The 27,820-nt window shown below is 38.6% G+C and overlaps 3 protein-coding genes across 3 annotated transcripts; all 3 read left to right on the top strand.

The window, feature by feature from the left end:
- Positions 1–7,472: 7,472 nt before the first annotated feature.
- Positions 7,473–11,863, top strand: LOC145548865 (uncharacterized). Its single transcript, XM_081599929.1, has 7 exons — positions 7,473–7,833; positions 8,088–8,229; positions 8,405–8,542; positions 9,142–9,200; positions 9,282–9,320; positions 10,719–10,795; positions 10,994–11,863. The coding sequence occupies exons 1-7, from the start codon at positions 7,719–7,721 to the stop codon at positions 11,090–11,092; spliced, it is 669 nt and encodes a 222-aa protein (XP_081456055.1). The 5' UTR covers positions 7,473–7,718; the 3' UTR covers positions 11,093–11,863.
- A 725-nt stretch (positions 11,864–12,588) lies between these two features.
- On the top strand, positions 12,589–19,806 carry LOC103480624 (uncharacterized). The gene is made up of 11 exons (XM_081599920.1): positions 12,589–12,737; positions 12,823–12,995; positions 13,220–13,357; positions 14,214–14,346; positions 15,290–15,467; positions 15,775–15,916; positions 16,594–16,731; positions 17,875–17,933; positions 18,018–18,182; positions 18,938–19,014; positions 19,295–19,806. The coding sequence occupies exons 1-11, from the start codon at positions 12,630–12,632 to the stop codon at positions 19,379–19,381; spliced, it is 1,398 nt and encodes a 465-aa protein (XP_081456046.1). The 5' UTR covers positions 12,589–12,629; the 3' UTR covers positions 19,382–19,806.
- A 98-nt stretch (positions 19,807–19,904) lies between these two features.
- Positions 19,905–27,385, top strand: LOC103480610 (uncharacterized). The gene is made up of 11 exons (XM_008435629.3): positions 19,905–21,417; positions 21,517–21,698; positions 21,946–22,083; positions 23,236–23,368; positions 23,967–24,147; positions 24,401–24,542; positions 24,863–25,000; positions 25,650–25,708; positions 25,810–26,130; positions 26,335–26,411; positions 27,062–27,385. The coding sequence occupies exons 1-11, from the start codon at positions 21,313–21,315 to the stop codon at positions 27,155–27,157; spliced, it is 1,572 nt and encodes a 523-aa protein (XP_008433851.2). The 5' UTR covers positions 19,905–21,312; the 3' UTR covers positions 27,158–27,385.
- The last annotated feature ends 435 nt before the right edge of the window (positions 27,386–27,820 follow it).

Raw genomic sequence — 27,820 nt, forward strand, 5'->3', positions numbered from 1 at the left:
GGAAAATATTATGAGGGTATCCTAGACAGTTTCCAGCACCCCGAAGAACCTCTCCCTACATTTGTGGCCCATATGGTCAGTGAGTTCAAAAGACTGAGGAACCCTCCGCCTGAGCAGGAGCAGATTGACCTTATCTGTAAACATGCAGTAGAGAAGTACAGAGTGGCACTATATGGAACACCTGTCAGGTCAGTAATGGACTTGGTGCTGCGTGCCCATGAGCTCCATTCTGTTCTCGGCACCAGCCTGTCACAACCATCAAGGGTCCAGATGAAAAATAAAATGATGGTGGTCTCTACTGTTTTAGATGTTCCATGCCTGGTGTTACATCTCGCACATGCCCAAACTGTTCCACTGAGTATCAGGGAACTCGACAGTCTGCAAGACCTGCTAGAGAGCATCCCCAAACTGCACCTGCAGAACCAGAAAGTGCTAACATGATGAGAGAAACACAACCAGCGAGTAGAAAGCAGGAAAACTTCAGAGGGGGGAGAGTTTTTCACAGGGCCAACCCTCCTCCCAGTCAGTAACTCCGCCCTCATTGCCTGTGTCAGTTCCAAGTTCACCACCTATGCTCAATCACGTTGAAGATGGAGCTTCACAATCATCTTGGAATACCCCTTTCAGAGTTAGAGTGAACTTTAAAGGAACAGCTCTGGAGGCCACACTTGACACAGGTGCGTCGCTTTCAGCAGTAAACGCAGACCTGATACCCGAAAAGACCCAAAATATGTCGTTAAAGAATCAGTGGCATTCCCCACCCATAAGACTGGCCAACGGCACAGACTGCAATCCGTTAGGTGTAACCTGGTTGACCATTGGATTTATGGGCAAGTCAGTCTATCAACGATTTGTGATAGTGCAGGACCTCTCATCCCCCTTAGTTCTTGGAATGGACTTTATGACTCGCACTTCACTAACAATTCATGTCCCAACCAGAACAGTAATTGTGGATGACAATTCCCCATTTCTGGATGAACCCTGTGAAAATGACTTTGTGGAGGCTGATCTTGAGTGTGGAACGATGACTCTACAGAACACTCCACAGCTCTCACTTAAGGAAAAAGTTGAAGAAGCTAACTTGAATCCTGAGGAAAAAAATGGACTGTTAAAGTTGATAGATAACTACAGTGATCTGTTTGATGGTCATCTAGGTCGCACTTCTCTGACAGAACATGTCATTGTCACTGGGGATGCAAAGCCAGTTAACTTACCGCCCTATCGCACCTCCCCAGCTAAAAAGCAAATCATTGAAGAGCAAGTACAAAAGATGTTAAAGGATGACAACATTGAACCTGCGTCTGGACCATGGGCGGCTCCTGTGGTCATAGTGACCAAACCACCCGTGAACCACGGTTTTGTGTTGACTTCCGGGGTTTGAATCAGCTGACTGTGAAAGACTCTTACCCACTACCACGAGTGGATGAGTCATTGGACTTTTTATCAAGAGGAAAGTTCCTGACAACATTAGATCTTGCTCGAGGTTACTGGCAGGTCCCCATTGGCGAACAGGCTAAACCTAAGACTGCTTTCATCACGCATTGTGGCCTGTTTCACTTCAAGGTCCTTCCTTTTGGTCTATGTAATGCTCCTGCGACCTTTCAGCGACTTATGAACAATGTTCTAGCTGGCCTGATTTATAAGTCGTGTGCAGTGTATCTGGATGATATTGTTGTCGCATCACCAACTTTTGAGCAGCATCTACTTGACCTAGAGGAGGTCCTTGACAGGCTTAAATCTGCTGGCCTCTCATTGAAACTGAGCAAATGTCAATTCTGCCTTTCGGAACTCACCTTCCTCGGCTACCGTGTCACACCATCTGGCATTCATCCTGACCCTGACAAGGTGAGAGCTGTGACTGAGTTTAAAGTGCCAACCACCAGTTTTTCCCCGGCTCTTTTGGACCCAGAGCCTGACTATGATGTCGACGCTGATATCGTCTCTGATGACGTCTCTGATGACGTCCCAGTCAAAACTGATGGGGAATATGCGGATCCTGTTCCAGCCTTTTTGGACCACGACCCTGTCCAAGACACTGACACTGCTTTGGAGACGGCTCTTAACAGTTTGCCCCCTGCGGACAATGGGTGTGCTGCTGGTGTCTCTTATAATTTTAGACCGAGACGTGTTCCGAGGGTCACCACTGACTGGTCAGTCAATAGATGGACCAACCCTTTTCATACCTCCAGGTTTAACCTGAAGTGACCTTGTTTGAACTTTGTTTTGCTAGTTTCAGTAGTGTTCTGTGACTGTCACTTACGTTTTGTTCGGGTCATGTTCAAACGTTTAACACATGTTATGCTAAGGGTTCTAGCATTTTTAAAAGACAAAAAAAAAGGAATTCCACTTTTGTAATCGTCCTGCCTGCCTTATTTTTTTGTTTTTACAGTACTCGTCAAAGTAGATATTGCCGTTGTTGAAAACTGTCATGTATGTCGGATTTTCAATATTATGCTGTATATTCCCGGTTTACTTTTAACAACTTATCCATGTATGGAGGTTTGCTAAGTATTGACTGTGCCTTTGCTGTGTTCGGCTGAGGGCAGCCTATTCTGACCTGGGGGGAATATGTAACAGTCGTAATTGTGTAGTATCTCTTTAAGACATTCTAGTATCTCAGATGACGTCATGTATGCGTCGCTGTTTCTTTTTAGAGAACGTCTGAGAAACCTGCTACAGTTGGATACTGTAACAGTCGTTACAAATTGTTACAATACCTGGACTGAGACGGACATATAACTCTCTTATGTTAGTGACGTTATGGGTTGCTTTGAACTCTGCTTATTTCATGTGTGAATGTATAGCAGCCGTTCAACCGGGCTTGTAAGGTTGGTGAAGAGCGTCTTATTAAAGGACAACACTGTGGAATTCTCAGTACCAGTGAAGTTGTGAGTTTCTAACCGTCCAGTCGAGTCCACCGCCTCCTCTCCTCCCTTAAACACAACCTGAAGCGTTACAGTGTGCATGGTTGTTTGTCTCTGTGTTGCCCTGCGACAGACTAGCGACCTGTCCAGGGTGACCCCGCCTCTTGCAGAGAACATTAGCTGGAGAGGCACCAGCAACTCCCGACCCCACTAAGGGACAAGTGTGTACAAAAGATGGATGGAAATCCAGACACTGAATTAATTTGATCTATAAGAGAGAACAAAGAGTTACATGAAAACAAAAACAAAAGTAATTAATTAAAAATTATTTACAAATAAGATTTGTATCCATCCATCTTCCTTCACTTCATCCGGGGTTGGGTCGCGGGGGCAGCATCTTCAGAAGGGAGGCCCAGACTTCCCTCTCCCAGCCACTTCTTCCAGCTCCTCTGGGGGAACCCCAAGACATTCCCAGGCCAGCCGAGAGACATAGTCCCTCCAGCGTGTCCTGGGTCTTCCCCGAGGCCTCCTCCTGGTGCGACGGGCCCAGAACATCTCACCAGGGAGGCGTCCAGGAGGCATCTTGACCAGATGCTCGAGCCACCTTGTGACGGGGTTCACTTATGCTTGGACAAACAAAAAAATGACTGCCCAAGGCCAGAGATCACTTTGGTGAAATTTCTTTTTTTTTTAATTCTTTATTTTTGAGGTATTGAGAAGATTACAAAAGCACAGTTTCAGTCTGTGATCCGATACATTTCTTCTCCTTACATTTTCATTTATGAAAGCAATACCAAACACCCACCAACTGTTGTGGAACTCTATATGGGCGTTGACGAATTGGCTGCTTCTCTTTCAGACGAATTGCATGCTCAACGAATTGCATCCTCTCTTTGTCCGGCCCGGATTAGGAGAAAAGAGAGGAGACAGTCTCCGGAATATTTGCTGAAGTTGTAAGGCTTGGTGTGAGGTCAAGTGGCTGAGATTAGGGGTTGACTGTTCAGCCATCACTTCAATACCAGGAACCTCTTCTTCTTCTTCCACTGGCCTCACCAGGCATGATGTTTCTGGAGCTGGACATGCTGATTCTTTCCACTCCTTCAACAAGTTCACATGATACGCCTGTGTAGCTTTCTTTTTGTCAGGATGGTAGACTTCATAGGTGGTGGGTCCTAGCTGTCGGCTGATGGTATAGGGCCCTTGCCACTTTGCCAAAAGCTTGCTGGTGGATGAAGGCAGGAGAAATAATACCTTCCTTCCAGGACTTAAGACCCTTTGCCGAGCCTGCTGGTCATACCACCTCTTTTGTTTCTGCTGGGCCTGCAGTAGGTTTTTTTTCAGCTTCTTCCTGGTACTCAGCAAGTCGACTTCTCATCTGCAGCACATACTGGACCACACCTTTGGCACTGGATGAGCTCTGTCGCATCCCAACTTTTCCTCAGCAGGTCTAGTGGTCCCTGAACATCCCATCCATACAGGAGTTCAAATGGGGAGAACCCGGTTGACGCTTGCGGCACCTCACAATAGGCGAACAGAAGGAATGGTAACCAGCAATCCCAATCTCTGCCATTGTCATTCACAAACTTCTGCAGCATCCTCTTCAGCGTCTGGTTGAACCTTTCGACCAGTCCATCAGTTTGCGGATGGTAAGGTGTCGTCCTGATGGCTGAGATCTCAAGCTGTTTATGAAAGAGTTTTAGGAGATTAGAGGTGAAATTAGTTCCCTGGTCTGTCAAAATCTGATCTAGGATTCCAACTCTTGAAAATAGCTGGACCAGAGCTCGAACTATTGCAGGAGCAGTAATGGTATGTAGTGGAAAAGCCTCTGGAAATCTGGTGGCATAGTCACATACTACCAGGATGTACTGATGACCACGTCCACTCTTCACTAGGGGTCCAACAATGTCCATTGCAACCTTACGAAAAGGAGTGGAGATGACGGGTAGTGGTTGGAGGAGCGCCCGATCTGACTTCCGAACGGGACGAGTCTTCTGACATGTGGGACAAGAAGCGCATAAGGTATTAACGTCATTGTACATTGATGGCCAGTAAAAACGTGACACACCTCAACTCCGTCACACACCTCAACTGGCTCCTCTCGACGTGGAGGAGCAGCGGCTCTACTCCGAGTCCCTCCCGGATGACCGAGCTTCTCACCCTATTTCTAAGGGAGAGTCCAGCCACTCTGCGGAGGAAACCAATTTCGGCCGCTTGTATCCGTGATCTCGTTCTTTCGGTCATGACCCAAAGCTCATGACCATAGATGAGGGTGGGAACATAGATCGACCAGTAAATCGAGAGTTTCGCTTTTTGGCTCAGCTCTCTCTTCACCACGACGGACCGGTACAGTGCCCGTTTTACGGCAGACGCTGCGCCAATCCGCCTGTCAATCTCCCGTTCCGTTCTTCCCTCATTCGTGAACAAGATCCCCAGATACTTAAACTCCTCCACTTGAGGCAGGACGATCCCCCAGACCCGGAGAAGACACTCTACCCTTTTCTCGCTCAAGACCATGGCCTCGGATTTGGAGGCACTGATCCTCATCCCGGCCGCTTCGCACTCGGCCGCAAACTGCTTCAGTGAGAGCTGCAGATCACGACATGATGAAGCCAATAGGACCACATCATCCGCAAAAAGCAGAGATGCGATCCTAAGGTCACCAAAACGGATCCCCGCGACACCTCGGCTGCGCCTAGAAATTCTGTCCATGATAGTAACAGAATCAGTGACAAAGGGTCTTGGCGGAGTCCAACTCTCACTGGAAACGAGCCCGACTTACTGCCGGCAATGTGGACCAGACTCTGACACCGGTCAGGAGGATAAGATTTATCTTCCAAACATATTTGAATCTGTAAAATACAGATTAAATTAGACATATTGAATATGGGAATCCTCTGGTAATTTCTCAAGAAACAATGAGAACCTAAAAAATGATGGAAGAGAAACACTGAAGCACAAATCAGTCAATATCCTGAAGCTCCTTGATGTAAATCTAATCATTTTATCAGATTATTTGTTCTCAGGTGTGATCATGTGATGTTTGTCTTCTGTTTCTTTCAGAATCCCCTCAAACTGTCAGAGAAATATCAGCTTGTTGACCTTTGACCCTGATGGAGACAAGGTTCAGTGCAGACATGGAGCAAACAGCGATGAGTGCTACACCTGCACACCTCCGTCTGTCCTCAGTCTCTCATCCGTAAGTAATAAATGTTGGTGTCAAGTTACAGGAAAGGAAACTGTGAGGTTCACAGGTAGAAGAGACGAGGTAAATATGCTTCAGTCAAACTGAGTGACAGTTTGACTGGAGGGAGAAAAAGCAGAAGGTCTGAACAACAAGGACAGATGCAGTTTATGGTTAGAGGTTAAGTTTAAGACTGATGTGTAAGTTGAGATTTGGTTTAGTTTAGGGTTTGATACAGAGATGAAGAGGTGTGTGTGTGCACATGGAAAGTTACAGGTTGCCAGGGTATTCAGAACAGCATATTATGTGACGATACATAAATTTGCAGACTTTCAAGTTGGTCTTTTAAAACAATTTATAGGTAGGCAAAACAGCAGCGAGTGTCACTCCAGGTGCAATGCTGATTAGAGTCAGAAGGCTAAAAAGAATAGAGCAAATGATTAATACAACTGCTAACAACAACATACAACTTGCAGCAGCTGCTTACCTGTGTCCTGATAAATTTATGCACCGCCAAATAAACAGATCCCCAATTCCGCCTAGATGCAATGCAACTGTAAGAAAACGGTATGTGAAGGTTTTGTTTACATGGGGTGAATGTTACCTAGCCACGCTAAACCATTACCTTCCTGTCAGCAAACAAATGAACGGACAGATCGGCCCAGATATTGGAGGCGGAGCAAAGGAGGCTAAGCAGATAGACCAGTTAGCATTAATTACCATTACAGCTGACAAACAATAAAACAGCCACGCTTACCCGGAACGGTGCAAAGAAAGGAAGCAGATTGAGATGACGTCACGACGCAAGCAGCCTCATGAAACGTGAAGGCTTGCTTGTATGCAAAATTGGCCTTAAAGTGGCAGCGTACCATTTATGCTGCTACATTTGCAAAACACACGAAGAGAGAGACAGAGAACAATGAGCCATTGATGGTTTTCAGTTATTGCAACGCCAAGAATTCAAAGCTACTTTGACCCCTGCATGAAACACATTATGAGCTACACTGTAGCTACAGACTAACAAAAGGTTAATTGAAACTCAGATGTGTGAACACTGCCCCCTGGTGGACAAATTGGTAGGCTGGAGGCTTCAGGACAGAACCTGACAGGTTCTGTCCAAATACAGAAATTTGTAGTTTATTGGAATCTCAGATTTTAGTAAATAGTTTGTGCAAAAATAAGAGGTTACCAGTATTTTAATGCACATACTTATTATTGGTGACATAATTTATTTGGCAAAAATACTTTTTAGCGTATTGTGACCCAGGATTTTTTGGAAGCAGTTTAAAATAGGATCAAAAACTAATCTGAAATTAGTTCACTGTATTTTTCTGTAGAAATATTCGTATAACAGTACTTCATTTTTATGCTATAAAATGATTCAGGAACCTGTTTCTCATTGCCAAAAATTAATAAAAAAATTGTTTTCATGCTCAAATATAAAATTTCAGGACTTAATATTTTAAGTTATTAAAATATTAATAATTTTATATTATTTGCATTTGTTTTATTTGTGAACAAACACAAATGAAATCCATAATGAAATTCAGTAAATATAATGTTATTAAACTTGATTTGTAATAATTATTTCTCTCTCTGTCCTCTTCCAGTCTTGTTCTCTGTCATTCAGTCCAACCAGCAGCAGCAGTCAAGGTTCATATGCAGTTCAGCTGATGATGGAGGATTTTCCCACACAGACCATCAATATGACTCGATACGATGGTTCAACAACGACGATAAACTCCAGCAGCTCTATGAGCAGAATCCCTGTCCAGTTTGTTTTCAAAGGTTTGATTTCATGTTTCAATTATGTTGCTTCACTGCAAAGAGAAACACTGGTGTAAATAAATTTAGCATTCAATAATTATCTGTTGAAAGTTGATAATTAAGAATTTAACTCAAGAAAATCCCACATTATTAGAACAACTCAGATGGACAACTGTGTAAATTTACTGAATTTATCTTTAAACTGACAGCAGTTGTTAGTTTAATTCTGCTGTTTCATGATTTAATCTGCATTATTTTTCCCTGCGTTGCTCCAGTGGATCCTGCAGCTCCGTCCTGCACAGCAGGTGAATATCTGCCCAGGTTTCTGCCTCCAACTCCTGAACATGGAGCTCAGTTCTTCTTAGACGTTAATGAGACGATAGAAATCAACATCACAGCAGAGGCGACTCAGTCTGTGTGAGTAGAAAATAAATATTGTTTTGGCATGATGAAAATCTGAAATGTAATCTTTATTGTGTTAAAATAGCACCATAACTCTAACTGATCCAAAACACATAAAATCATAACAGATGTTTTCAGGACATTTAGCACATATAACCAAAGAGACTGATGTGTTTCCTGTGTGTTAAAGGATCACTGAGCTCCTGTTCAGCGGACCGTTCAACATGACCAAGAGTTCATCTGGTTCAGGATATTTCACCCTGACATGGACGCCGTCTGCCATTGATGATGATGAAACTCATCCCATCTGTTTTGCTGTCCAGGCAAAGTCAGTATCTGATCTGATCAGAAATGTCAAATGTTCTCATATCCTCTACATAAATAGAAATACAGATACTTATCTGAAAAAGACTAATAAAAATAACTAGTTTGCTTTAGTAAAAGTAAAAAAGCACACGTTTTAAAATTTAATTAAGTTTTAAAATGTACTTAAAATTTTACTTAAGTAAAAAAGTAAAAAAATAATTTTCACCTCCAGTGACAATGTCTTTTTGAAAATCCCCCTTGATTCTGACAGAGGTTGCTGAAGCAGTGATCCATAAGGGCTCCAAAAACAGACTTTCCTTATGAAAATAAAATTTGACCAGATCTGATGCCGAGAGGCGATGTAAGAAATCCTCTGCATTAATAAACCCTAGAACCAAAGATTTTAACTTATTTACTCAACATTTATACAAAACTGAACTTGGACTACAAAATCTTGTACATATTTTGCATTCCTAGACACTCAAAATACACATAAATATGTGTGTGGACTAAAAAAGTGGATTCTGCAGGATATGTCTCTTATGGTTTTTTTGAACAGTATTTAATGGGCATTTAAAAAGAGTTTAATATTAAAGTTTTGGTGCTGAATTATCTCCACAGTGCCTCCAGTTCTGTCTACCAGTCTGATCTTCGATGTGTCCTTGTGAGGGTTGGAAACAGTGAGTCAAATCTCTTTTTTGATCAGTGATTTATATATTTTATTTCCTGACCTCATGATGTTTCTGCTGTTGTTATCCCAGTTCCCCCCACAGCACCTCCAAGTCCTCCTCCTAAAACATGTAAGTAGGATGAAAACAGGACTGAAAGTAACAGGAAGTAGTTCTTTATGTAGCCCAGTTATACCGCTCTAAAGTAGGTACGGGCCCCTGAGTTCGTTAAACCCAGTAACTTATGAATAATAACTTAATACACTCTCGTGTTTAAAACCTATGTTGAGTTTCACTCACCTTAAAGTAACAATACTCCAGTACTTTTCTATTCTTCTCACCCAATCATGTAGTGCTGATTAAGAATAATATACTTTACATACTATCATATAAAAAAAAAAATCAAACACACACACCTTTATGAGATTTGAACTCTTGAACATATATTAAACAATAATAGATTCACAAAATGAAAATATTTCAGTCTTTAGTTTCACAAACCCTATATTAATAAATGTGGGCCTATGCTTCAATGTCCACCTATGCCGGCAATAATTAACTAAAATATAGTCCCAAACAAAACCCCGTTGCAGGCCTGATGTGATGAAGCGTGGAATTGCGATACCTTACTCCAAGGAAAATCTTGAACCTTCTTAGAATTTAACCTGTCCTTGGTCCCAGTCGGCAAGATGTCTTCCGCTCCTTCCCCAGTCCCTCGGTCCACAGAATTCAGGAACAGCAGGAAAGTCCAACGCAGACACAATCCTCCAGCACAGTCACAGAAACTTTCAGCGTAAGCTCATCTCTCTGCACTAGACTTAACTCTTGAACGTTCCCACGACGGCAACATGAGTTGAGTCTTCTGTTAGCCGAGTTAGCTCACAGTATTCAAGTCCATTCACTGTGCTAATGAATGCTAATGCGTTAGCGAGCATTACATATGACTTTTCACCTACTGTACAGTGAATTCCGGTCAGAAATTATCACAGTAGCTGCAACAAAAGTGTAGTGTCGATATCTATTAAAAGACTGTCGAGTTGAAAGTCTAAATATCTGCAAGACACTCGTTCATTAATAAGTCCGCCACGCTTTTTTCAGCGCGGTTCATCTCTTTTCTTTTCATCTCTCTCTCTCTCTCTCTCTCTCTCTCTCTCTCGTTTTTCTGTGTCTCCCCCTACTTTCCTATCTCTTCCTAATCCTCAGCCAATCACGGACGAGCAAAGTTGCTTTGCTCTATACAACTTCCTCTTTCAAACATGAGCCCTTCAAAATAAAATATGTTGAAGATTACTTTTCTATAAAACAGTTTTAACTACATTTTTCCAAATTATTTTAACTTAACCATATTACTTCAAGTACCTGTAAGTACAGCTTTTCGTTAACACTTATTTATAACAATTTTAACATATTTAAGCAAACATGTTTAATACATTCTAAATTATTACACCTTCCATGAACTTAACTCAAAACAAAATACCTTTAATTTAGACTGGGTTACATTTATACCATGTTGATCTCTTGTTCTTCCAGCTCGTCTTACGGTTCTGAAGCTGAAGATCTCGACTACGCTGCCACTGAAAGACAACAAGGATGAAATCGAGAAAGCGGTCAGTGATGTCCTGGACTTTGAGTTCAGCCCAAACTAATTTACCCCAAATGTCAAATCATAACCCAAAGTGATCACTCAGCTGCAGTGATGCAGTTAAATTCTGTTGTTGTTTTTAATGTTGATCAGATTCTGTTCAGTATATTTTATAATTCTCCACTGACTGTATCTCACATTCATCTCATGTTTTCTTCTGCAGATTAAAGATGAGCTGATCAGACGAGGGCTGCCTGCAGACATAAAGGTCCGCCTGCTGAGCGACGGTTCAGTGCAGGTTAAAGAAACAGCTGCCCCCTAGTGGCTAAACATGAGAATGAATCTGATCCCTGCAGTAAATGTTACTGTGTTTATATGTTTTAAATGTAGGGACTTATGGTTGTTTTATGTAGTGGGACTAAACTCAGTTATGACAATAAGCAGAAATAGTAGAGTGAATTTTTATCTTTGTGTGAAAATCTTTATAAAATACAGATAATTTCATAAAGAAAATATAATTGATTATCAGTTATTAATAATAAGATAATGGATAGAAGAAAATGTGAATAAAATACATATTTGGTGTCACCTGAACTATTTATTAAGTCGGTATTTACTGAGCGTTTGGTATTTATTTATTACTGTTTTCCATGTGTGAAATTAATCCCTCTGAGGTTTTTATTCATCTTAATATCATATAATTTTCTACACTTATTGATAAGTAATTAAGATGTATATTTACTATGTATAACAGGGAAGTTTTTTTTGCATTAGTTTCTTTTATCTGTAAAAATTGGGAAAGAAAACAGCGACTTCTTTATCCTGGTTGATTTCCATGGAGGAAAATGTGGTTTGAAATTTAAAATATTCTTCAATCTCTCATCATCCTGTTAAGTCAGAATGCTCTGATTCATATTATTTATGGTTTATTTATCAAAGAATGAAAACAGAATAAAATTACATGATACCAATGAGTAGCATCAAGTCTTCTAAGAGACAGTTTTTGGATAAAATCTTGTCAAGCATACTTCATGTCGTTTTAGGTCCCTAAATCCCTGAGAAAATAAAGGTTTCTGCTCGTCTTGGAATGATATCAAAGACTCTTTCTTCTTCTTTTCTCTGCGGACGGTTGATTGGCTGCAGGTTTTCCCTTTTCATTTGGATGCAAATAGAGGCTGAAAAAGTAAAAGGTCTCTAATCAATCCATCACCAGTGTTTCTAAAAACTTCCTGAATAAAAGCGACTGAAACTGTTGCAACAACAGCGCCCCCTACTGTCTAACTATTGGAAGGTATTTTATCCCAGAAGACAAATGTTTCCTGAAGTTTAACATTTTCCACGACTTTCTTGTCTGAAATTATTTAGATTTACAAATATGCAACATAAATATTTTATTTTTGAACAAGTGTGTTTTAAATAAATGTAATAAATTAAATGTAACTTACTTTGAAGGTGTCTCAGTTCATTTTTTGAGTTCATGTTTTTATTGGTATAAACATTGTGTTGTGTAACAGAGGAAGCTGCTCTGGATGCTACTATTTTTCTGTATCAGTATGAATCTAAGATGTTTGTTTTCACAGATTAAACTATTTCTCTTTTCTCTTAATGAATTCACATTTCTAGACAAACTGTGACCTTTCCTGTTACTCCACATAACAATTCACTCTTACAGTTTTGAATGTAATCTTTCATCCATCAGACGTTTTTCTCATACCAGGTAACGTCCTGCTCCATTATGCTATTGCATACCTGTCATTGAATGATACACAGGGTGTGAACCAGACGCTGTCTGTCTAAGTATAACTTCGTTTGTCTGTGATAACTTTCAGTTTGCCTCTGCAGACCTTCACTCTGTCAACATGTCTGTGTTTCTGCTGCTGCTGCTGTTGATCAGCGGAGCTCAGGCTTCTTATTACGGTTTTGTCTTCAACTACGCTTTCGGAAACTTTTACCCAGGTGGATACTTGGTAAGTTGAGCTGCTTTATAAATATTGTTTTAGTTTGTTCCAGGAAAACAGACGTATTTACCAACTCTCCGCTGTAAATCCACAGCTACCCTACGACTTTAAGTTGAGCTTCAGCTCCTGTGAAGAGTTCAACACTGAGACTTGTTATGGATACTGTACTGGGCCAACTTATTCAATCGATGAAATCGGAGGTGAATGGTGTCAGAAAGGATATGCTGACTCTTTCTCTTATCCATACATGGGTACATTAGATGAACCGTAAGTCAACTTTGACTTTAAATGGAAATATTATTTCTTTTACTCAGATTGTAATCTAGTCTTAAACACCAACAAGACAGCTCCATCAGCTGAGCTCATTTGGGTTTTTTAAGATTGTTCCAGAAAGATGGAAACGTCTTCTGTCTTGTTGGTCTTTAGAGATTTGGTCTTTGTGCATTATTTTTCTGTAACCTTTCAGAACATCTTAATATCGTCCTGTGTAGGGTTAGTACTGCAGCCTGGACAGAAAATAGAAATGGGATTGTATCATCGAAAGCAGTTTTGAAGTTTGACACGAGAAACCGGTCTGACATCAACAAACCCAACTCATCGCCCCGGACCACCATCCTCCCTGTAGTCAGGTAATTCTGTTTATCGTTTATAAGGTTTTCATAGATTAAAAACAGAGCATTTTAGAATCAGTCATCCAGAACAAGAAACTAAAGAGTTACATGAAGGAAATATGATTATTGCCATAAAAAATACAAGATTGGTAAATTGTATTGGACGTTGATGCTTTTGTTTCAAAGGGTTTCAATTCAAACCAGATAAATTGTAATAAAATACATTTGATTATGTGTGTTCTGAGGAGAGAGTTCATCTTTAGAGAAAATTAAACTGGGACAGCTTTAAAGAAAACAGATTAGAAACAAAGTGGTTTGGGAAGATAAACCCTGAAGAACCAGCCAGACGGGTTTAAAATGAAAGGACGGAGAGAGACGTGGTTATGCAACATGTTGTATGCAGAGTTGGCAGAAACTACTCTATAACAATTTCATGAGTAACTATTTAAAAAGAGAAACTTTTAGAATTTTTTTTACAATATTGTATTTTGAGTACTTTTACCATGAACTATTTATACTCTTATTTGAGTAAAGTTTCTGTTTTCTCTACTTACTGAATTAAAAACAAACATGCTTTAACAAAATTTTCACCAGACACTCATCTGGATTTTTGTTAAAGTTTCATAAGATTTTTATGGAAAGAAACAGATTTTAAAAAATGTATTTACCTGATTTTGTTGCTTATATGAATTATTGTAATTCTCATCCTTAAATACTAAAATTTCCACTTAACTTTACATTTTGGTTCATTTGATGATGTACTTTTTAAATATTACATGATCAGTTACTCAGTACTTGAATAAACCTTTACCAAATACTTTTTTACATAACTAAATCTTTCCCGCCTGTGTTGAAATGTTTCTTTTTCTCTCAGAGTTCCTTCAAACTGTCAGAGAAACATCAACCTGTTGGTCTCTGACCCGGATGGAGACGATGTTAGATGCAGATATGCAGCCGGATTAGAGTGTGACATCTGCACTCCACCATCTGTCCTCAGTGTCTCATCTGTAAGTATTAAATTTAACACTAATTAGTCTGGATTTTCTTACTTTTAAAAAAATATAATACAAAGTTATGTGAAAATGTTGGTATTTTAAAGACTGAAATGATTCATATAAATAAGATAATTATGAAATTCAAAATCAGGCAGAAGAAATAGCTTTTTTTTAAAAGAAAAAACTGATGAAACTTTAACAAAAACCGCCGGTGTGCGTTTGTGTCTGGTGAATATTTGGTTAAAACATGTTGGTTTTTCATTCAGTGGGTAGAAAATCCAGAAATTTGACTCAAGTAAGAGCAGAAATACTTCAAAATAAAATTACTGAAGTACGGTGTTGTAAAAATACTCCTAAAAGTAAATTTTTCCAAAAAAAGATGCTCAAGTACATGGAACTAGTTACTACCCAACTCTGCTTAGATCTGAGAATTAACAAAACAGGCCATCTTAAACTGAACTATCCTGTAAAAACCCTCTTTCTCTAACCGCTAACATGCAATTTAGCTACTGATAAAAAATACAAAAGGAATGTATTTTCTGAATAAATTGTCTTAATTAGCTACTTATTTCAGCCCAAACACTTTAAAACAATTTCTAACTGTGTGTTGATCTCAGGCTCTCTGATCAAATGATGTTTAGAGATTTGGCAAAAATGATGAAGCTGGAAACACAGGCAGCATTTTAAAATTCCTCCATTTCACAGATTGAAGGTTTTAAAAAATTGTCTTTCCTGACCAGGAAGTCAGAAGAAACATGTGGATTACAGTGCATGTTCGCCCCTGATTTCTCCAGCACCAATGAATGCTGGGAGATGCAGTTCAAATAGTCTGTGAATAAAAAGTTTTCATTTACTGATCTGATGATTGATCCCAGAGGAAAACTGCCATGTTTTGTTGAATCTGATAAATGAAAAGACAATCTGTAATTTTCTTCTCCTTCCTGTTCTCTTCCAGTCTTGTTCTCTCTCATTCAGTCCCACTAACAGCAGTGATGCAGGTCCGTATGCGGTTCAGATGGTGATGGAGGATTTTCCCAGACAGAACATCACTCTGACTGATAGCTTTGGTGGACAGTCGGTGAAAACTGGCAGGGACTCCATCAGCACCATACCTGTCCAGTTTGTTTTCAGAGGTAAAGCTGCAGAGTTTGTGTTTGTTTGGAACCACATAGAGCTAGAATGAATTATAAAAGTTTGATTTAGCTGAATATGTTGGATCTGTTGGTAAATAAATGAGGGTTACAAATTAACACAGAGAATCACACTTTTCACCGATTAAGTAATGTTACCAAACTCAATTTAACAACCGATGAGCCAGAGAAATATCTGGTTATATGAAATATTCTTCTTCCAACTAACAGCTTCATGTTTGAATTAATGACCAAACTGACCAGCTCATTTCACCTTAAATTGATTTGCTACTTTGTTATTTTGCTCCAGTGGATCCTGCAGCTCCGTCCTGCACAGCAGGTGAATATCTGCCCAGGTTTCTGCCTCCAACTCCTGAACATGGAGCTCAGATCTACACCAACGTTAACCAGGCTGTGGAAATCAGCGTCAGAGCAGAAGCAACCCAGGCTGAGTGAGTGATCAATACAGGAACTTCTTAATGTTTTCAGAAAATGCAGTCTCCAGAAAAGTTACATTTCTTTGTTTTTACCCTGGATATAAACAGTTAGAAAGCTAAAATAAATTACCTAAAGCTGCCATGATGTAAATGAACAATCCCAGATACCAAAATATGAGTGAAATAGACAGAAATATGGAATCTGTGTTGAAGCTGGACATTTAAATTATGCAAAAAGTGGTCGGTGACTAACATCAGTTAACTGTTGCTATATTAAAGTTGATTGAACCATAATCTAAATTTGAATATAAATATATACAGTATATCTGTTGATTTCATATTGAACCAAAGTTAAGGAATCAGTACTGGTGCCTAATTTAAAATGTGATAAAACTCTGGCCCAGTGATTAAACACTCAAAACAGCATTAAACAGTGATTCAACATTGATTAGGTGTTGGAATTTTAGTAAATAGTATTCAAAAGCAAAACAACATTAATTCAGTCAACATGAGCTGATTGGCTAGAATTGTATGATTGTTTGACGATTGATCCACCATCAATTATGAATCAATCGACCTTTTTGACCAATAACTCAACACTGAATTAGCATTTGTTGCTATCTGGGATTCTGTCATGCCTATCAGGTGGGGAAGTGTTGGAAATATCAATATAACTCTCCTGTTTGTTAAAGGACCACTGAGCTCCTGTTCAGCGGGCCGCGCGGATTCACCAAGAGTTCATCAGGGTCAGGAAACTTCAGCCTGACATGGACGCCATCGGCCACTGAAGCGGGACTGAACCATCCTCTCTGCTTCGTTGTCCAAGCAAAGTTAGTGTCTTATTTCATTAATAAACAGCTTAAAGAATATTTGGTTTCATACAGCAGGAAACAGAGTTCTTAGCAAACATTTTTGTATCCGTCACTGAGCTGAAAAGGTTGAGAGTCAGCTCAAAGATCTGCATGGATGAATGCGGCTCTAAAAGGTCTGGTGGAGAAGAACCGGTGCAAAGGCACGCAGCTAACTCCTGAAACCTGATTTTATCCATTTGGCACAAGAACCGCTGCAAAAACACTAAAACTTACCAAGCAGCAGTACTTAATACCTTTTCAGAAAGAAGTAAGAGCTTGTTTTGAGTGAATGATTGATGAGAAACTTCCAGTTCCTCTGGCAGATTATTTTACTTCTAACATAAGGAAAAGGTCTTGTTATAAGTTAAATAATTTTCCAATGGAAGAAATACTTTTCATCAAATTTAGAAAAAAATGACTCAAAACAAGCTATTATATCTTCCTGAAAAGGTACTTGTGAGTTAGTTTTGTCTCATCTCAAGTGTACTAAGATAATTTAACTAGAAACTGGACCAAAAATACTTGATAAGATGTTGTGTTTTTGCAGTGGATAATAAACAATTGATACACTGACTGTGAAATCTAATTTGTTCACAGAGTCTGAATGTGTGGGAGCTTTAAGAAATCAAATGAACGGTTGGAAAATATCTACAATTCCACCATAAAATCTAAAGGTCCTTCAGTTTTAATAAACTAAAAACTGAAGTTCAAAGTGATGAAAACTTTTAAACCATCCATTTTAGATGCTGTTTATACAAACAGCACATTAAAGTTTGAGATTGTAATTTGACAAAATGTGAAAAGTTTAAAGGGTAGAGAAGCTTTTTTACAGTTATCATCTTTTTGGCCATTTGAACCGACTCTTATTGCAACACAAATCTGATTTAGATGCTAAAGCTAATATTTCTGAGGTCAAAGACATTCAAGTTTGGACATTTTAATGAAAGAGAAGAAGTCTGAGGAAAATAGTAAGAACGGATTCATAATCATAATTCAGAATTTCTAACAGAGATGCTCTGTACGGATTTGTTGAAATTGCTATTTTAATACTTAGATAAACTGAATTGATTTGTCGTTTTATGAATAGTTTTATATCTAAGCAGTTTCTCTAATTCTCCTCAGCTCCTCTGGCTCTGTGTACCAGTCTGGCCTTCGATGTGTCTCTGTGACGGCTGGGAGCAGTGAGTGGAAATCTCTGCTTTGGTCTTTAATTTGAAGTCGATCTGATTTCTTCTGATCTAATAACATTGCTGAACCGTCCACAGGTCCAGTCACTGCTTCCCCTCCAACTACAAATACAACTACAACTACAAATACAACTACAACTACAAATACAACTACAGCAAGAAATACAACTACACCTCCACAACCCACAGGAATTTCATCTCCAACACCTTTCAACCCAAACTCGACACTAGACTCAGAGTCATGTAAGTGTTGCTGTTAGAGAAAAATGAAGCATTTTATTATTAACCAATGAAATAAGTCCAAGTCTTATGGTCCCTTCATCTTGTGGTTTCTCTCAGTCCCCTGGTCATAAAAATTAAATTAGGTTTATATTAATATATCCAGCTCAGTCATTGACTCTTCACCTGAATTGTTTGCTGGTCGTGTTTAGACGGTCCGGTGGCGCTGATTAAATCTCAGCCTCACTTCTGTCAAACTGCTGCAGGGCAGCTGTGGCTACAATCCAGTAGCTTTTCGCTATCAGCATGTGAATATGTGAGTAAATAGATAAATGCTGTACAGATGCAGACCATGTATCATTTATGTTTTTTCTAAACAAATTGCAAACAGCCCAAGGCTTAAAAATAAAAACATCCAACTGTTATTTGACAATAAGTTCATGTTTTCTCATGTGTAGAAAATGAACTGTTTGTAATACTTTTGCCCATTTCCTAACAACCACAACCCGTTACCTAGCAACCCAAGGAGAGTTCCAAAGTGTTTGGTCAGCTAGTTTACCACTGTACAACGGCTGCTGGAAGAGACAATGTTTTGTTGATGACTTACTCCAGAATCCACTTGTTGCATTCCTGATGGTTTTGCTAATCGCAGGAAGACATCCGCTGATAATCAAAATGATCAAAGTCTGATCAAAGTTTGCATAAACACAGCCAAGTGATTCTTATAGATTAATCATTCTTTTTCTTCAAATCATAATGCAGACTCTCTGTGCTTCTAGATTATGTTTTGGCTCTGAATGCAAAGCTTTCCACTTCACTGTCACTGAAGAATGAATCTGCAACCATCATCAACCTGGTCAGTAACCTCCTTCACTTCAATGTTAACAATGAGAACAATCAGCTTCATCCCAGTCTAACAGGTTCAGCTGCGTCATTATGAGCTTAACTTTCATCTTCTGCACTGGTTTTGTTCTTTGAACAGATTTAGACAACATGTTATTTTAACTTAAGGGATTTCTAAGTGAAGAGCCTCTTTAGATCCAAGGTTTTTAGCATAAAAACGAGGTTTAGTTTTGTTCTGTGTGACTTACTGTTTATATAATGAAGCTCTGATTTCATGTTTTTTTTCTCTTCAGATTAAAGAGGAGCTGGAAAGGCAAGGACTGCCAGCAGGAATAATCGTAGAGCTGCTAAACAGTGGTGCCGTGCAAGTCGCCCCCTAGTGGCTGAACAAAAGAAATAATCTGTTCCTCATTGGGAAATGTGTTTTAATATAAAATGTTTTCTTTAACCTTTGATTCATAGAGTTATACTTATTTTAATGAATCATAAGGAGTCAGATAATTCTCAGTTATTCAGCAATTAAGCCAAACTGAGTGAAATAAAATTTTAATACTTTCCTTTGGCCTCATAAGAGTATAAAGTATGTTAAGAGGCAGTTTCTAAATAAAATCTTGGTTGTTAATTTTCAGAGTAATTTGATAACTGGGCTCTTCCATGTAACATAGGTTGACTTCATAATCCCAGATTTGCTTCAAGATGTTAAATTCAAAGTTTTTAGTTATATCAATGACTCTTTGTTCTTCTTTGCACTGGTTATAATTCTTGATGTTGTTGGCTGCAGGTTTTCGCTTTTTTTTTTTTTTTTTTTTTTTAGAAAAAAACTGCTGAAGCAGACAAAGGCTGTCATAATGTGAAAGCTGAAAAGGTGAAAGGGCAAGAGCCAAAAAACTTGGCAACGAACGAAGGCTGCAAAGTAAATTTATAAAAATAAACATTATAGATGTTGAAGAGTTTTGTGCTACTCATTAGATCTATTCCTTTTTGCATGGTTGTAGCTTAATAATTTGCTGAAATCACTGCTGTGATCACCAACCACAACCTTTGGCTGCACAGACACAGAATCAAACCAATAGGATAGAAACAGAATCTGTGCAAGCACTGGTATTTTTTTTTGTTGAGATTTTGAAACGGCTCCATCACAGTTTGTTCTTTGTTTAAGCAATAAAAATTATAACCGAAGCAAGAGTTCTCCCAGTGTAATCCTTCCTCATCTGAACCACAACATGGCTCAATGTGCACATTAACTTTTTGATTTCAAAATGGCTGAGCAAAAAGGTATTCTACACATCAGGTATCTTGATCATGTAGCTCTGATTTACTAAAGATGAGCTGTTTAAACTCTTTCAGCTGCTGAGATGTTGCGAGTTGGTACAACAGCACCATCTAGTGTTTTAATGTTATAATGTATTTTGGTTCAGCAGAGAAATATGTTTCCCGAAGTTTAATATTTTCACAATTTTTAGACTTTCATGACTGAAATTATTTAGGTTTACAAATGTGTTCACAAGGCATTAGAAACCAAGCTAAACCTTATTTATTTTTTATTCTAAATTACATTTTGACACAATATATGATTGATTGATTGCTTTATTCAACAGACTCATCGTTCACCAAGACATGACACACAACAACACATAAAAATAAAAAAATAAAATCTTATAAAAGACTTGCGTTTGTTTCCACAGAGCCGACTGGTATCTTAGCGCACTGACAGAGGGATGTGAAAACATAAAAAGATTGTTCATTGAGCTGCACAAACTACGCTTAAACTTGTATGTCAAATTTCTCATGAGTGCCTGAAACGTTACAAAACATCTCACTTGCACTTCTGAACCTGAGCAGAATTCTTTGACTTTTAAAGTCATGATTTTTTTAATCAAAGTGAAATGCGATAAAATGTGTTTAATTAATCTCTCAGTTTATATTTTTCCAACATGTTTCTTAACAATTCCTTTTTAAAGACACAAAGACTGCATTATAAAACATGCTGGTTTTAATGGACGCTGCTGAACATTTAACTTTGTGGAGCTGGCTGAGCTTTGAAATCTGTTCACAGATAAATTCCTCCCTCTCAATGAAAGGTATGTCACATTTCCAGTTACTACAAATTATAATTCACATTTTGCATTTCCAGTAATCTTTCACCAATCAGACGTTTTCCTCATTCCAGGTTACCTCGTTGTGCCAGTGCATTCCTTTAAGTCTTCCAGGAAAGGATCACAGGGTGTGGACCAGAGGCTCTCTGTGGAAGTATAACTTCATTTGTCTCTGATTACTTTCAGTCTTTCTCTGAAATCTTCACTCTGTCACCATGTTGCCGTCTGTGTTGCTGCTGCTGCTGCTCATCAGCGGAGCTCAAGCTGCTTATTATGGTGCGGTCATTACCAACTACTTTGGAGACGTTCAGCCCTTCGTAGTGAGTTGAGCTTGTTTGCAAAATATGTTTTTGTTTTTTATTGTTTTGTTTTTTTCAGAAAAATTACGTTTTTACCAACTTTTCACTTTATTTTCACAGCTAACCTATCACTTTAAGGAGAGCGGCAGCTCATGCCAAGAGGTGGACATTTGGCATTGTGGTGGAAACTGTACCACTCCTCCAATTTATGCAGTTGATGAAAGCAGGAATGAATGGTGTCAAAAAACAGAAGTTCGTATTCACTACAGCTATGGCCCAAGAACATTTACATACCAACATTCGTAAGTCCACTTCAGCATTAAATGGAAATATATTTCACTTTGCTCAGATTTTATCCAATGACTGATCCAAATCCCGAAATCCTCCAAGACAGATTCGTCATTTGGACTGATTAGGTTTTGTTGCTTTCTAATGAAGAAAACCTAAAACATCAGCTGGTGGAAACATATTCTGCCTTGTCAGTCTTTAGATATTTGGTCTTGCTGTATTATTTCCTCATAACATCGTTGAACTCATCATCCACTGCAGAGTTGGTTCTTCAAACTGGATAGAAAACAGAAATGGGATTGTAACACCGATATTAAGAATAAGCAACGACTTCAGAAACCGTTCTGACATCAACAAACCAAACTCAACACCTCAGATCTCCATCCTCCCTGTACTCAGGTAATTCTATTTATCATTTGCAATTTTTCATGTATAAACTGAGCATAGTATTGATTGCAACATTTGCAAATGATTGTGTTTTGTTACTTATTCAACATTTCAAGATTAAATTCTGTGAGCCAGTCATGTAGAACCAGAGACCAGAGAGTTACATGAAGCCAAAGTTATTTAAAAAACAAAACAAAACAGCCAATCAATGTGGAAAAGGCCACAGTTGAAGCTTGCCAGGTGGATACACGACATATCAGAGGAACAACCCCAAATATTGCCGAGAGAGGGTTTTGGGGGGGATATTAATATTCCACGACTCGGACAGGGTCTTAAAGACAGTCCTCCAGACGGTCTTCAGTTTCTGGCATTCCCAGAACAGCTGTATGCTGGAGTCTGAAGCGTTGATGAGGGAGGAGAGAAGGAGAGATGACCAACTGTCCATATCCTGCTTAAACTGATTGAAGGCAGTATAAAAGTTATGTTTGAACAGATCTGTATAATTTCTGGTTATCTTCACTCTTAAATATACAAATTTTTAAGAACTCACTGTAAATGGAAGAGAATTTCGGGGCAACTGGTTGGCTTTATCATTAACAGAAAAAATAAGACATTTTGCTCTGTTAATCAAGTATCCTGATATCCTACCAAATTCCTCAATGCACTTTATAGCTTTAGGAATGGATTGCATGGGTCATCCAGAAAGAGGAGGAGGAGGTCATCGGCGTATAATGACACAGTGTGGATTTGTCTCACTTTATTTAAGTTAAGCTTTTTAAAAGATTGGTAATCGGCAATCGGACAGAAAACTGCAATCGGTGCACCCCTACTGATTACAATAGTAATTTTTTTAATTTGATAGTCCAGCTGATGCTATTTCTTTTGCCAATACTGTGAAAAATATTGTATTTAAAACAATTAAACAGATAAATCAATGTAAAATAAATTGGGGTAAGATTGTTCTGTAGAAAGTTCATCATTACAAAACTGAACTGAAATTATTCTGTAGTTTGTTACATAAGGAAACACAGTGATGATTAAAATAAAATTCTTATCAGGAAGAAACCTTGAACCAGTCAGACAGGTTAAAGTTATGAAACAAACACCTGAAGGGACTGATAGAGGTCTGGTTGATGTTCTATGAAATGTTTTTTTATCTCTCAGAGTTCCTTCAAACTGTCAGAGAAACATCCACCTGTTGGTCTCTGACCCAGATGGAGACGACCTTAGATGCAGATATGCAGCTAATCCAGAGTGTAACGTCTGCACTCCACCGTCTGTCCTCAGTGTCTCATCGGTGAGTATCAAATATTGACAATAAAGAATCTGGGCTTTCAGTCAGGAACAATAATTAGTCTGGGTTTTCTTAAAACTTGAGCTCAAAGTGGTTTTCAAGTCAAGATCAAAATATTGGTAAAAAATTATTTGTTTGAGATGTGCTGAAAGTGTCCTGTATCTGTATTAGAGACACTGCAGGAGCAGAGCTCTGAACATTTCCTGAGCTTCCTCACACACATCTCATAACTCTCTAAGCTGCTGCTTTCAGACAGAACAACCATACATAGAGCAATCAGACTGCCTGAACCATTTAAAACACTGACCTGTTTTAAATTCATGCACTTTATGCTGTATTAAAATGTCTTGGTCTCCCTATTGTTAAAATAACATTTCAGTCTGAATACACTTTCTTGTATTTTCTATTTGTGTCATCTATTTTATATTTTTATTTACTTATTGAATGATCACAGAATAACTGATGGGGTTTTTTTTGCATCTGGTTCATAATAACGTGACAATAAATAGATTTCACTTAATTTTAATCATTAAATTATAGATTAATCATCTGATTCAGTTTTAATTTGGATCTTTTTCTTCTCCTTTTTCTTCTCTTATAGTCTTGTTCTCTGTCATTCAGTCCCACCAACAGCAGCAATGAAGGTCCGTATGCGGTTCAGATGATGGTGGAGGATTTTCCCAGACAGAACGTCACTCTGACTGATGGCTATACTGGTATACAGGAAGTGAAAACTACCAGCGACGCCATCGGCAGCATCCCAGTCCAGTTTGTTTTCAGAGGTAAAATTTGATTAGCTTGACTTGAACCACATAGAGCAGCTCTGTTTTTGAGCTCAATACATTGAATCTACTGGTAAACATTTGAAATATCAATAATAATGTAACAAAGCTAAATTTAATCAATGTTGAGCCAAATAAATATAACACTAAATATTCTCCTTCCGATATCAGCTGAAATTTGTTTTATTTAATAACCAAACTGACCAGTTTCTTTCAGCTTGAATTAATTAGTTTCTTTGTTATTTTCCTCCAGTGGATCCTGCAGCTCCGTCCTGCACAGCAGGTGAATATCTGCCCAGGTTTCTGCCTCCAACTCCTGAACATGGTGCTCAGATCTACACCAACGTCAACCAGACTCTGGAAATCAGCGTCAGAGCAGAAGCAACCCAGGCTGAGTGAGTGATCAATACAGGAACTTACAGAAATAAAGGTTTTGTCCACATTCTCAGGAGAAACAGTCTGGAGTTGAAGCTACTCTGATGTATTAACTCAAATCCAATTTTGCTTAAAATGTAACAAGCAAATTGTTTCAGGTAAATTTTCTCAGAACCTGAAAATTAACAACAGCAAAAAAACCCCCTAAAAACAGGAACATTAACTGTCCAACCATTACATTGAAAACATGCTGCCAATGGCAACAAAACCTGCACTTTATGTCGGTGTTAAAGTTTGGAAATATCAAAGTAACAAACTGTGTCCCTCCTGTTTCTTAAAGGTCCACTGAGCTCCTGTTCAGCGGACCACCAGGTGTAACCAAGAGTTCATCAGGATCAGGAAACTTCACCCTGATATGGACACCAATTGCTGGTGATGGAGGACTGAACTACCCTCTCTGCTTCGTTGTCCAAGCAAAGTTAGTGTCTTATTTTATTGATGCATTTAAAAATGACTTAAATAATAAATCCTATTCAGTTTAAGTCATATTGTGTACCATTTTTATAACTAAAGGTAACAGTTACAGGGTTTACTATAAAATGCCATAATGCTTCCCTTGAAGAGCAGTTGTAAACAGCATCATGGAGAAGATTTGCAGTGATGAAGTGAAAGTGCCAGAAAAGCTTCTTAAAGAGACGGAGGGCAATTTTAGATATGGCTAAGATGCAAAGTCAAACTTCTTCTAAGTTATTTTTTATATACACTATTTACATATCAACTGAAGGTAACAGTTAATTGATTATGGTATAAAATGGCCCCATATGAATAAAATAAATCGCCTTTCATCTCCCTTAAAACACAGTTTGACCCAAAGCCACTTAGAGCTTTACAGACCAGTTGTCGTATTTTAAAAATCTAGACTTTGACAAAAGGAGAGAAGGAGGAAACAGTTGGTTTATCACAACTGAATCATAATCATGTTTTCTGAAAATATGCACCTCTGGCATTGATCGCTGCTTTATGTCAAATTTGTAGAAGCTGTCATTTTAAGTATCCATTAAACTGAATTAATTGGTCATTTTATTAACAGTTTTATATCTAAGCTGTTGCTTTATTTACCTCCTCAGCTCCTCCAGCTCTGTGTACCAGTCTGACCTTCGATGCATCTTTGTGACAACTGGGAACAGTGAGTGGAAATCAATACTTTGGTTTTGAGTTTGAAGACAGTTAGTTTATCCCTAAACTGATAATGTTGATGCTGATCTGCTGCTTTGTCCATATGTACAGCAACAGTTTCCCGCCCAACTACGACTACACCTCTGTCAACTACAACTACGCTAACAACTACAACCAACCAACCCCTGACAACAACTACAACCAACCAACCCATGACAACAACTACAACCAACCAACCCATGACAACAACTACAACCAACCAACCCCTGACAACAACTACAACCAACCAACCCATGACAACTACAACCAACCAACCCATGACAACAACTACAACCAACCAACCCCTGACAACAACTACAACCAACCAACCCATGACAACAACTCCACCTCCTACATCCTCCACCCCAAATGGGACACCAAACCCAGGACCATGTAAGTGTGGCAGAAGTTCATGTTAGAGAACATCACCATATTTGTTAAATATAAACTGTTACCAAGGTCCTAACCTTATGTCTTCCTTCATTTTGTGTATAGACTATGTCAAAAGGATACAGAGGATAACATATTATGTATAAACATTGTTTTTTCAGTTATTGTTCTGTTTTAAATAGTAATATTGACTCTTTGTGCTTCTAGATTATGTTTTGGCTCTGAATGCAGAGATCTTAACAACACTGTCAATGGAGACTGACTCTGCAACCATCATGAACCTGGTTAGTAACCTCAGTGACGTCAATGTTAAAGGCAACAATGTGGTTCATTCTAGTCTAACCGGTTTAGCTGGAGTTTTGTTTCTGATTTGAGGGAACTCTACACATTTATCGTGGTGAAAAACAGCTGAAAGGTGAAGCTCTTGATTTATTGATCAATCTGCATCCCTCCTTCATCTATGATCACAAGCTTTGGGTAAAAACTGAAAGAATGAGATGGTGGTGATATGGGAACCTTTAAAAAGGATTGTTGACAATATGTCAAAGTACTTGCATGCAAGGAGAACAGAGTAACAACACAACGCTTCACCAGCTTTAGCTCTGACCTGGAACACACACTTCTACACAGGCTTCAGAACAACATCTTCTACTGACCACAGGTCACAAAAGGAACAAATATCCTAGACAAGGCTTAGTAGACACATTCTGGGCCTCCCTTCATAAGTCACAACACCAGAAAAGAGGAAGAAAAAGAATAGATGTACTTGCTTTCCTTGTATAATGTTACTCAAAACATGATCTTTACTTAAGGGATTTGTAAGCCTGATTCAAAACTCAACTCTGACTTTTAGCAAAAACTGTGGTTTAGTTTGGTTCTGTGTGACTTATTGATTATATAATGTAGAACTGATTTCATGTTTTTTCCTCTCCAGATCAAAGAGGAGCTGAGAAGACAAGGACTGTCTTCTGACATAACGCTAAAGCTGCTAGGCAGTACTTTAGTGGGAGTTACAACTCAAGGCCCCTAGTGGCTAAAATATTATAAATCTGATCTTTCCTGGGAAATGTGGAAACACACTTCCCAGGAAAGATCAAATTTATTATGCAAAATCATTTGCATTGATTTTCCAATCAATGCAAACGGAAATTTTATAGTATTGTGTTCAATATGTTCAAATACTGTAAAGTCATAATGCTCTCAATCATAATTTCTAATTGTCAATAAAAACAAACATAATAAAATTATATGCCAAAACTAGAGATGTCCCGATCAAGTTTTTTTCCTGCTGATACCGATACTGATCACCCATGAGGGCCGATCACCGATACTGATCACATAATTATTTTTTTTAATTTTTTTATCATAAATACTACCGGTTACATTATGTGGAAAAAGGAACCATGAATTCACCTTCATTTAGACAAAAACTTGTTTTTAATAACTTTTCCAAGAAGAAAACTAAACAAAACAGGCATTCTGCAAATTGTACTGCTATCAATAATACTATCTTTAACAGACTGATAACATATGAAGGCTCTGAAGAGGCTAAATAATGCAAAGAGCCAAAATAAAACCTCTCAACATTGCCAAAGAAATTCAAGTATAAAACTTAACATTCAAAGGCAAATACAGGTTCCATTACAATAAACAATCCAGAGTTACTGAATGAAAACTTCCTGATAGCATGGCG

This window comes from Poecilia reticulata, chromosome 18, assembly GCF_904066995.2.
Source record: "Poecilia reticulata chromosome 18, P_reticulata-male-v2, whole genome shotgun sequence".
NCBI lineage: Eukaryota > Metazoa > Chordata > Actinopteri > Cyprinodontiformes > Poeciliidae > Poecilia > Poecilia reticulata.